The following is a 12,607-nucleotide window of genomic DNA, read 5'->3' on the forward strand; positions in this document are numbered from 1 at the left end:
TAATGGGGAACATGAGCCTTGCTGTCAGTTGTGTGATACAGTTAGACTCTAAACCCTTACAAAGAAGCAGAAAGAATGTTTTGGTAGGTGGAAACTATTTTAAGCTCAAGCTAGAGGTGAAAACATGTAAGACGTATTTGGAAGAATGGTGAAGGAGTACAATTTGCCTGTGGTTGGTAGCTGTGTGTCACACTGTTTTAGGGATGGAGACTGTATTAGTAGGCTGCAGCTAAACTCAAGAGTCTTGGGAGCTAAGCAGGACAGTTTGGGTTTACTATGGTAGGCCGCTTAATTTATCTTAGTTTCTTACGTGGAGTAAATAACATGTTAAGTGCAATGTTTAGGGTGGTCTGGTTGAGACCAAACAGGAAACAGTAGTTCACATGTAGTCAAATATTAACAGATTTTTGAATGCCTACTCTATATAGAAAATGTGTATTTTTGAGCCCAGTTTCCTATTCATCTCTTCCATTATCCAACCACTGTCTGCCCTACTTTTTTTGTTCTCATATCGTGACCATAGTCACCTAAACATGCACTGTCCAGTATAGCAGTCACTAGCCACGGGTGGATATTGAGCGCTTGAAATATTGCCAGGGTGAACTGAGATGTTCTCGAAGTGTAAAATACACCCTGGATTTCAAAGATTTAGCCCACACAAAAAAGAATATAAAATATCAATAATTATTTAAAATGATTATGTGTTGAAATTAAATATTTATAATATACTAGGCTAAATAAAATGTTATTTATTAATTTCACCTGTTTCTTTTTACTTTTTTTAATGTGGCTACTAAAAATTTAAAGTTACACATAGACTCGCATTTGTGGTTTGCATTATATTCCTACTGGACAGCGCTAACCTAAATCATGCCGCCACGCCACAGCTGCTAACTGCTTTCTAGCTCTGCTCTCTGTGCTGTCAGAGGCTGATGCCACCTACCTGCCCTCCACCCTGCTAGTTAATGCCATCACTCTACTTGTCTTTGTCTACACTGCCCGGTGAGAAAATGAGCTCATTTGCTGTTAGTTCCCATAACTAAAGAACACGTAGTGGCAGAGACCCATGAGCAGAGGCAGAGGGTGTCTGAGTGGAGGAACTAATGGTAGAAAAGGGTAGGACTGGAGTGGAAATAAAAGCATTGTCAGTTGTAATGCCTCATCATTTACAGATGAGGTGAGCTCAGAAAGGTGAGATAACGAGCTGTCTCTATCTGGACACCTTCTTGTCAGATTTTTAAAAATCTCAAAAATATATCCCCTTTCCCTCTCCACCCCTCAAAAGTGTTTTTAGTATATTTTAAATTCCTATACTTTTCTTTTTCTTCTCCTCTCCCTTTTTTCTTATCCAGCAAGCACTGACTTATGTACTGCGGACAGCTTATTTGAAGGTGTCAGCAATACAGTCAGTGTGACTACATAAACGTACTTTACAATGAAAACGTTAACATGGTATTTTTCTTGAAAAGAAAGTAACTTGGTATATTAAATTTATCTAGCTAGCAAAGTCCTGAGGAAATAGGACACATAATAGAGAATTTTTTTAATTAGGGAAAAAGAAAAATCAATGAAGGCTATCCAGATCCGGGGTACCTAAAGAGGCCTGAACATCCTTAATGAGGGGGCTCAGCTGCCAGGGACGTCGTGAGAGTAGTATGATCCTAATGGGAGGGGGGAGGAGCGAGCCAGCATGATGTGAGGAAAGAGATTCTGAAAACTCGGCCTCACCAAAAGTGAACTTTATTCAAGGCCAATCCTGCCAGAACAAATGGTTTAATTTTCTAAGCTCTGTGGATTTTCTCCTCTTGAGCTTACTCCAGTTCTCTGGAGAAACCAGAGATACTTTTGCATTAATAAGCAAACAATAGAAGAAAGATTGCAAAAGACTGTAAAATTAATTGCTTCCCTAGCACCTAGCTGAGGAACCACAGGGAATGGGGATTTTGGCTGGCAAAGGTTAGAGGAGGAGTGAATTTTAATTTGGAAATTTCTGTTCCTAGAGTGTTAGAGCAGGGCCAGAGCTGGGCACAGCTTGTTGGAGGCTCTAGCGTGGGGAGAGGAACACGGCAAGCTGGGGTACCTAGGAAGCGCTGGGGGATCTCAGTAATAAGGTGAGGAGGAGGTGAAGGTGGAAAGCAGAAAATGGGTAGGAAGACAAAGTAAAAAAGCATAGCACAAACTAGAACGTGCAGCGTGACTTTAACCACGCAGGCCAGTCTGTGTGATGGTGAGACTAGCACTGTGTGTCACAGTCAGGAAAATAGTTATTGAGATGGTGGTGCTGTCTGACTTTTCAAAAGATAACTTATGTTCATCTTTTGAAAACAAATACAATAAAAGGAGGTCAGTGTGGAAACATTTTAATTTTGTTCAGAGTTGACTGTCTCTCCTTTTTTCCAAATGCTCACCTGGGGCTTCTGCCAAGCCTTCTCTTCCATTTTTGGCTTAATGTAGCTAGCTGCAGGTTTTTGTTCCTTGATTTCTCTTTGTCTAGAATATCCCATTAGTAGCAAAGTCTGATGGATCCTTTCTCTGAAATCCTTTCCTCTCTCTGTGTGCTGGTGCTTCACAGCAGGGTTTACTGCAGACTCTTTTGTTTCCTCTCCTCTCCAAATTAGCTTATGTACCATTGTTACCTTCCTAAGCACCAATTTCATCCTTCACTTGTCTGCTTTATTAAAAGCATAAAGATCCCTTATGATTTTTCACAAATAGCCAAACTTATTAATGTATTATTTATGATTTTCTATAATCTGATCAAGTTTGCCCATCCAGCCATATTTCCCACCACTCTGCAACATAATCTTATGTATAAACCTTCTTATAATCTGTCCATATGGCACGATGTTTCTTATGTGTGTTTTTTCCATCACTTGTTCTCCCTCAGAGAATGCTGCTTCTCTCACTACCTTGGCAAGTTCTGTCCATTTTTCTGAATCTGGTTTAGATATGATCCTCTCCAAAGGATATTTCTAAGTGCTACAGGATTTATCAACATCTCTTTTCAAACTCATTCGGTGCTTAAGGCATTTATTACATTTTACACTTTATTATACTTTATCATTATCTTAATCTCTGTTTCCTGTATGTTCTTTGCCCAACTGGATTATTAGCTTCTTTAAGGGAACAGGCATTTCCAAACAAGTTATTTGCTTTAACCTGTTACTAAACACAGAATAGATTCTCAATATTTTTGATTGAAATAGTGTTGTTGACCAATTGTGATAGAAAGGTTAGATAAGCGAGATAAAGCAGCATCCGTAAGCGATGATTTACTTAGATATCTGAAGCTGAAAGCTGCTCCCTTAGAAACTCAAACTCAGTCTTGTAAAAAATCTAACTCTCTATTATAAGTTTTCCTAAAAATATAGATATCTATTGCTGCATAACATATCAGCTGAAAATTTGGTTGCTTAAAATAATGAACCTTTGTTATCTCATGTAGGTCAGGAAGCTGGGTGCAGGTGAGTGATTCTGGCTTAAGGTCTCTCTCTCTCTCATGAAGTTGCATTCAGTGTGTCAGCTAGGATGCAGTCTCATCTCCAGCCCAACTCAGGAGGATCTGCTTTCAAGCTTATGTGGTTATTGGCAGGATTCAGCTCCTCACAGGTTGTTGGATTGAGGTCCTCAGTTCCTCACTGTGCCCAGAGGCCTCCTTCAGCTCCTTTCCATGCAGGTCTCTCCAGGACAGCTCAAAATATGGCAGCTGGCATTCCTCAGAGGGAGCAAATGAGGGAGCACCATGCCCAAAGCCACAATAGTTTGTATTCTTATTTTGGAAGTGGTATCTCATTAATTCTGTCATTTTATTCACTAGAAGGGAGTCCAATCCACACTCAAGGGAAGGGGGTTATAAAAAGGTATGACTGTCAGGAGATGGGGATGATTGAGGTCCATTGAAGAGGCTGCCTCTATCAACTAGGCTATTCTCTTGTCCATAGAGGTTTTCTGACATCAGAAAAAGAGGAGTTCTTAACTGGATTTTTTTCCAAAATTATTCTATTCTTAGCACTTAAGTTTTTAATCAATGATAGCCTTTCTAGAGTCATTTTAATATTGAATAATATAGTGTTCTGCATCTTGACCCTTCTAAAGTGTTAGGAAAGCATATACTACAGTCTGTTATCAGGATCAATACAGAACTTTAATGAAATACAGGATACAAGTATAGCAAATATGCTCTCAATCATTTGAATAAATAATGTATAAAACTTACTCAAAACATAATTTTCAGTTAAATGTATTAAAACCTCAACATATAAATATATAATGTGCCATGTATGATAAGGACACAAACATATTTGTTAAGTGTGTGTGTGTGTGTGTGTGTGTGTGTGTGTATGTATATCATATATATTTCTATGAATCAATTAGTTTAATGCTTTTAGGGCTATATAATTCTATGAATCAGTTAATTTAATGCTGTTAGGGCTATATATTTCTGTGAATCAATTAATTTAGTGCTTTTAGAGTTCCTGTGCCTATGGTGGAATAAAATTACTACTAGATTTTGCTCTTAAAGTTCTAATTAAAAGCATAAATAATAATATATTGATGCTCATAGGAATTCTTTCATTATCAGAGTTGGAAAGATTAAGAGAATACTTGATGCAGTCTTTAGAAGTTTATATTAAATTAGAAAATAAAGATTATATTAACAGTTTCATCAACATGTTAGTGACTTGGGAGGCTGGATGAGAAGTTGGTTCCATATGTTACTGTTTATATCAAAATAAATTCCAGGTAAGTTAAAGATTTAAACATTAAAAAAAGCAAACATAAAATTACATGAAGAATGCATTTGGAAATGTTTGTAGACTCTGAAAAGGTGAATATCTTTCTAAACATGACATCCAACCCAGAAGCCATTATAGGAGAACTGACTGTATTAAAACTAATTATTTCTGAATGGTGAAAATAGGCAAAAAATGGGGAAAATAAATATTTACCACACATATAACAGGAAATGTTCTAATTCGTCTAATAGAAAAATAACTTTTATAATTCAATAAGAAAAGAGTAAAACTTGTATAGGCAAGTGATTCAAAGAAAAAAGTGTATATAGTTAATACATAGTTAAAAAGGCAAAACATAGATTAAAAAGGTACTGCATATATTAAAATAGTGCTACATATGTTTAAAAGGTGCCACATACACTAAAAGTCATATATGTATTAAAAATGTGATCCACAAATGATAAATGCTAGAGAGAATGTGGAGAAAAGGGAACCCTCCTACACTGTTGGTGGGAATGTAGTTTGCTGCTGCCATTATGGAAAACAGTATGGAGATTCCTCAAAAAACTAAACATAGACTTACCCTATGATCCAGCAATCCCACTCAGCATATATCCAGAGGGAACTCTGATTTTAAAAGATATGTGCACTCCAATGTTCATAGCAGCACTATATACAATAGCTAAGACATGGAAACAACTTAAATGTCCATCAACAGATGACTAGAAAAAGAAGCTGTGATGTATTTGTACAATGGAATACTACTCAGCCATAAAAAATAATAAAATAATGCAATTTGCAATATCAGTGGACTTGGAGGTCGTTATTCTAAGTGAAGTAAGCCAGAAAAAGAAAGAAAAATACCATATGATATCACTCATATGTGGAATCTAAAAAAAGAAAAAAGACACAAATGAACTTATTTACAAAACAGAAACAGACTTACAGACATAGATGACAAACTTATGGTTACTGGGGGATAGGAGGTGGGAAGTGATAAATTGGGAGTTTGTGCTTTGGAAATATTAACTACTATATATAAAATAGATGAACAGGTTTCTTCTGTACAGCACAGGGAACTATATTCAATATCTTGTAGTAATCTATAATAAAAAATATGAAAATTAATATATGTATGTATATGTATGACTGGCACATTATGCTATACACCAGAAATTGACACAGTGTAAACTGACTATACTTAAATAAAATTAATTAATTAATTAATTAAAAGGTGATACCAATAAAAGTACATGTATAAAAACTATTAAACTTTTTGAAGTATAGTTGCTTTACAATATTATATTAGTTTTAGATATACAGTATAGTGATTCAGTATTTTTATAGATTATCCTCTGTTAAAAATTATTACAAGATAATGGTTATAATTCCAAGTGCTATACAGTATATCATTGTTTGTATCTTTCAGTTCCGTACCCCTGTGTTGCCCCTCCCCCTTCCCTCTCTCCACAGGTAATCGCTAAGATATCAGTTTTTTTAATGTAAGGAGAAGTTTGTTTATGTCTAAGAATGGCAGACATTTAGAAGAGTGGTAACGCTTGTTCTTGGAAAAGTGTGGAGGTAATGTTTATACTTGTTGATGAAACTTGGTTAAACCTTTTAGAGCTTTATTGTAGTGACATGGCAAGATGCTCAAATATATTGTAAAGGGTAAGAAAAAATTCCAAAGCATTGTAGGATGTACACTGGAAAAATTTATGTGAGACTGTGACTAACAGTTAACATTGATTTTCTCTGAATGGGATTGAGGAGTCACTTTTGTATGTCGCATGTTGCTATAATTTATCATTAAAATATATTACCTTCGTAATTAGAAAGAAAACATTTCTAAAAGGCAATTTTACAATTTCTCTTTACAGGAGATTACATGCTTGATACAAAGCCAAAAGAAATGCCAGAAATTCAACATTTAAACTATGAGCAGGTAATTGACACAATTTTTGTTATATTAAAATATGTAATTTTAACTTATGGATGTATTCTTTGATCCCTATCAGTGGCTTTTCAGGTATATTCTTTGATTTCTTTATTTTGAACACCCTTTCAAAAATATAAAAAACATCCTTTTTGTAAATGAGGATAAGGAATTTTTATTATTTTTTAAATGTGATGATGTATGGTGGTTTTATTTTTAAAGCCCTATCATCTAGATATGTGTACTGAAGTATTTATGGATGATATAAATATGTCTGGGCTTTGCTTCAAAATAATACAGACGAGGGGAAGTGGGTGGGGGTAAGGGTGAGGCGTGCTTAGCCAGGGGCACATGGGATTATTATAATTGTCTACTTTTGTGTCTGCTCAAAATTCCCTACAATAAAAAATAATCATAAAAGAAATGCAAATCAGATCAGTCTCTCCCCTCAAAAGCTTCCTCAGCTCCGCAGTTACTTAGGGTAAAATCCAAATATTTTCCTGTGTGGTTGGGACCCCACCACCTTCTGCAGGCTTCTCTCTGTCCCTCAGAAACCCCAAGCTCCTTCCCACCGCTGGGCATTCGCATCCACCTGCCACCTGCCCCCTCTACCTGGAGCCCCCCACCACCTTATCAACACACCTTATCAACCCTCCCTCACCCCCCAGGTCTCAGCTTAGACATATTTCTTAAGGCACTTTTATCAACCACCAAACCACAGGGGGCCCCATTAGACTCCCTTGTGGCACGGCATCCTGTGTTCTTCCTTCAGGAGGCTTATCCCAGCTGTGAGGGCAGGAATGTGTTTGGAACTTTCTCCCCACAGGACGGCCAGCTCTGCGAGGGCCTGCCGCCCCCAGGCCTCAGGCAGTGCCTGTCCCGGAATGCCCTCCCCTGCCAGTCATCTAATTCAGGTCCCAGCCTGGCCCTTTGCCCTGGATCTGAAGCCTGACCAAGGAAGGCCAGAGAAACAGGGAGAAGGTGGGCCAGGGTTGCCCCCAGAACCAAAGGTGGGTTTGCCACCTGCCCAGCCCTCATCCAGACACGAATTTCAAAGCAGCCCAGGAAGTTTCTCCTCTAGAGCATGGGAACATCATCCCCACAGCCTTCTCCTCCCTCACCCGTGTCTCCCTGAGCCCCCACCTCCTTGCTGATCCCACCCAATCCCAGCTTCCCAGGACCTGAGTGTCTCCCTGGCCCAGACTCAGCCCCACTCCCCCAGCCCCAGCCTGGCTCCAGGCTCCAGGGATGAGGGGACATGATTCTGAACAGGCACCTTAGGGGTGAGGACCACGGCAGAGCCCCCACTGATGCTGAGGATAGGCACGAGGGGCTGGGAGGAGATGAAGTCCAGGATCTGGGCCACAGCCTCAGTGCCGACGTTGCCCTCAGAGACGATGCCTTGGACGCGGGCAGCACCCAGCAGCCCGCAGATCTGGGTGAGAAGACTGCTGGGGTTGGTGGTGTTGACCCCCACGGTGAGTGGTTGGATCTCTAGGAGCAGGTCCAGGAAGCTCTGGGGGATGAGGCGGGTATGGGCCTGGGCCTGCAATGGCCCTGAGCTGCCGAACACCACGGCCACCGTCACAGCCTGCTCGCCCTGCCCGGGGCCCAGCCCTGCCCAGGCATCAAGGAGTGAGGTGAGCAGCACGGCTGGCCCCAGAGCCCCCCACCATGTCCACCAGAGGGTCCTGCAGAGAGACCAGGGTAGGCATGGGGAGGGAGGCAGAGGCACGAGGAGAAAAGAGAGACAGAGAGGAGGCGAAGGCCAGCGTCATAGGGGCACACATCCAGAGGATGAAAGAGAAGAGGCGGAGCCTCCTTCCTCAAAGAGAGGCAGAGAGAGAGGGAGACAGACAGACACAGACAGACAAAGAAAAAGAGACAGAGGTTAGCTGAGCATCCAAGCGCAGCCCAGAGGGTGGGGGCTGGGAAGAAGATGCCAGGCTAGGTGCTCATTACTTCCGTTTTATGGGTGAACACCATGCTTGGAAACTCATCCATCTGGGTTCTGCCCCAGGAAGGTACACAGCAAATGCTAATCTGGTGCCAAGTGCATGGATTTGTGTGGAGAGGCTTGAGTTCAAGTCCCAGTTCTGCCACTTACTAATTGTGTGATCTTGGGGAAGTTGCCTAGCCTCTCTGAGCCATGTTTTCTTGCCTGCAACAATCACAGGACCTACTTCACAATGGTGTGAGGGGTGCCCGCTCTTATCAGCATCCTTATCCTACAGGTGACAGCCCCACAGCCAGGGGAAGGCAGGCAGCTCTGTCACACACACACACACACACACACACACACACACACACACACCATTCTCCATCCTAAACTGGACCTAACATCTCCAAGGAACCTCCTCTGCATAACCCTGCCTGTCTCAGAGCCCCCTCCTCCTGGGCACTGGACATCCCTACCCTCCCCCCATTGCCTCAGTTAGTAGCCGCTCTTCCACAGCAGGTGTGTGACCCAGTTGATTTGTTCGGAGCTCAGAGTCACCTGAAACCCTGAGGTATCTCACATATGAGCTGCCTCCCTAGGCCATCACTGATGGGAGGGGATTTTTACCATAACCCAAGGGCCTGATGTGTATCCCTGCTAAATGAGCATCATGGCTTTGGACTGGGACCAACAGCCACACTGGTGAGTGGTGCCCATGCATGCAGTTCTCCCTCCCAGCCGGCCATCAGCCACAGCTTTACCCCCTCTCCATCTCCATGACATCCCCAAAAAACTTCCGAACAGGGGAGAGTGGAAGTGCGACCAGGCCGGGCCTGGTTGAATTCAGGAGGAGGAGACGGGAGTTTTGGCGGGTGAGGGAATACTGTGCTCACTTTTCTGCCCTTGCAACTCCCCCTGTGTGTGATTTCCTCGTACACTGACTTCCAATGTCAGCCTGGAGGCGCGTGTGCGTCTTGTGTGCGAGCCTGAGCGTGCTGTGCCCGCAGCTAGCTCCAACCAGAGGTTTCAAATTACACCTGAAAAGGGCACTGCCGTGCTTGTTCCACACTTTGCAAGGCCTCTCTGTGCTCCTCTCTGCCCATCCCTGTAGGTTCCCCACCCTCTGGGAAGCCCAAAGCTTCCCCCACCTCTGCCTCCCAGCTCTGAGCTCCAGATCTCTGCTGCCCAGAACAGCAGCCTCCAGTCACGTGTGACTATCGGGCACTTAAATGTGTCTCGTCGGAATTGCGGTGTGTCGTGTCAAATACACACTGGCTATTGAAGACTTAGTGTTCAAAAAGGAAAATATCTCAATATTTTTATATGGATTACATGACAAAAGAACATTTTAGATACATAGAGTTAAACACAATATAGCCTTAGAATTCATTTCACCTTTCTTTTTACTTTTTCTACTGTGCCTTCGTGAGCTCTCATGTGGTTTCTTTTGGAAAACGTGGCTGTAGATGAAGGTCCCAGGTCCTCCCTCAGCTCCAACGGGGCGCTGTCCCCCGAGACTCTCTGATGGGAACGTGTCCTCCAGGACTGGAGTTGAGGAGAGGAAGCTGAGGGAGGTCTTGCCTCTCACAGAAACGGATCTCAGGATGCCTCTGGAGGGAGGGGTCCCAATCAGGCAAGTCTTTGAACTTAAAATAGCAATGGGCAGACTCAAAGAGATGTAGACTCCAGAATGTTAGCACCACATGGCATCCAACCTCCCACAAAGGCAGGAGAGGGGGACCCACTGGCCTGAAACACTCCTCTGGCCACTGCAACCCTCAAACAGCACAGCTGCTCCCTGGTGCCCACAAATTAAGCCCAGACACTGGGTCTCATGGACAGAGCCCCACACACTCTGACCCCAACCAACTGTCCTCCCCTCCGTGGACCACACACTCTTGTCACTTAGGGGTGACCCTACTACCCTCGTCTCTTGGCTTTTGCTCTGCTGTTCCCTCAGGCTAGAATGTCCTCTTCCCACCACCTCTCTCTTGTCTGCACAACAGATCCCCGAATTTTCAGAGCCCAACCTCAATCCCTCTCCCACAGAGCACCTGCCTTAGTTCATCCAGGCTCTGGAAACATGCGTGAGAAGACAGAGGGTCTGGGTCTGGCTCTAGGCCGGTTGCCCTTCCCCCCACCCCACACCCCCACTTCTCCTGGGTTGGGGAGCTCCTCTGCCAGGGTTTCCCTTATTTTGCTCCGTGGCAGGTTATTTGCCAGCCCAAGATGCCCCCGACCCACACTGGACTATTGTCTTACAGACCTCTGCCCACCCAATTGGGGTCCACCCCTTTCACAAGTGGGCTGTTAATATTTTATTAACACCCGGGCCCCAAAAAGGGTCCAGGGAGAGGATGGCAATGGTCAGTCTTCCAGGACCCTCAGCATCACCTTGAACCGCCTGAGCATCTCCATGTGCTCGCCCAATCTCAGGCAGGCTCCCACACACGGACATGCACACACACTCACACTCCAGACATCTGATGGCTGCCCCCTCTCCCAGGCCAGAAGCCTTGGTCCCAGGAGTTGGCCCCACCCACCAGCCACGCTGTCTCTGGGGGAGCCGAGGGACCGAGGCTCGGTGGCTCCTCTGGATCCACTTCCCTCCGAGTGAGCGGACTCTGCTTTACCGTCGGGTTTTCCTCCCTCCCTTTGGCTGAGCTAAAACCCAAACCCAGGTGTCAGGGGAGACAACCATTTCTCCATCATGACCCCACTGACGCGGGCACGGAGGTCTCCCTCCTCCAAGACTAACTCCCCCCTCCCCGCTGATTCCCCCAACCCCCAGGGAACCTCTTACTCTTGGCCTGTGAAGTTCGGGGTATTTTTAGGCCAGCGATAAATAATTCATAGGGAAAGTGGCATCAGGCTACCCCCACGTGAGGAAGGGGTGTGTGCGGCGAGAGCCACCATCACCCGCGGCTCAGGGACACTGGCGTTGCGGCAGAGGCAGCAGCGGCGACTCCGAGTAACGGGACCAGCGCCACGCCTCCTGGCGGCCAAGCTGGGCACCACGCACTCCGCGCCCCTCGCCTCACAGCTACCCTCTGCGGGGGGGGCGTGTCCTCGCTGCCAGGCCCCCTTCCCCACTGCCCCAAGCTGGTCGCCACCCCAAGCCCCGAGGGTGGGGGTTGCGGAGCTCGCCTGACAGGCAGAGCTGTGGGCGGGTACCACCCCGGGCCTGCCCTGGGGGCAAACCCAGGGGTCTGGACCCCTGCTGACCCAATCCCCTGAACAATGCTATTGGAGTTTCTAGTATTGGCACAGCCAGAAACTACATGGGTTCCAAACTAGAATCTGCTGAGTCCCCTCCAAGTTCCTCAGTTTCTCATGGCCTGGATCAGGACCAAGCCAGGGCAGTGCCCCCATCGGAGGGCTGGGACCCGAGCCAGAAGTCCTATCGGGTGAGCAGGGCTAGGGCTAGTGGGGTGAGCTCAGGGCCCAGTGGGGATTCCCCTTCGCTCACCCAGCAGGATCTTTGGATGGATCGTGGTGCGCACCTTTTGGAATTTTTTGGCTGCTGGGTGCCTTTGCCTTCTCATGGCCCTGGCCCTGCCCGCTTAGGCCTAGGCACCAACAGCCTTCCGCAGCAGGAGGCTCGGGGTTTCCCTTCCCCGCCGTCAGGGATCCTGATGGAAGACCCGGCAGACCAGAGCCAACCCACTGGTGCGGCAGCCAGGGCCCAGAGCACAGGGGCTCACGGCTCTCCCGGGTCCTCTTTGCCCACCGGTCCTTTCCTATCCTCGGAGCCTGGGTCCGCCTGGGAGCGAGGTCAGCACTTGGGAAGATCCCACAAAAGGTGAAGCCCAGGCTTATTACCTGAGGTCAGAGGAGGGAGCGGTATGCGGAGCAGCGGAGAAAAGGAAGAGCTGGAAGGGGAGGACCTGGGGGGAATCACGGCGGGTGAAAGGGCAGGGGTGTGAAGGCAGATGCGCGCAGTAGGTGCTCAGTAAACCTCTGGAAGCAGGGGACCAGGCTTCTGGAGCCGCCGAC

General features: G+C 45.4%; 1 protein-coding gene across 1 annotated transcript; it reads right to left on the reverse strand.

Moving 5' to 3' along the window:
• Positions 1-6,823: 6,823 nt before the first annotated feature.
• Positions 6,824-8,389, reverse strand: LOC116661338 (glutamate receptor ionotropic, NMDA 2C-like; the record flags this gene model as incomplete). The annotated part of the gene is made up of 1 exon (XM_032473234.1): positions 6,824-8,389. A coding segment is annotated over one exon (513 nt), but the record flags the coding sequence as incomplete, so codon positions are not given.
• Between the last annotated feature and the right edge of the window lie 4,218 nt (positions 8,390-12,607).

This window comes from Camelus ferus, chromosome 34, assembly GCF_009834535.1.
Source record: "Camelus ferus isolate YT-003-E chromosome 34, BCGSAC_Cfer_1.0, whole genome shotgun sequence".
NCBI lineage: Eukaryota > Metazoa > Chordata > Mammalia > Artiodactyla > Camelidae > Camelus > Camelus ferus.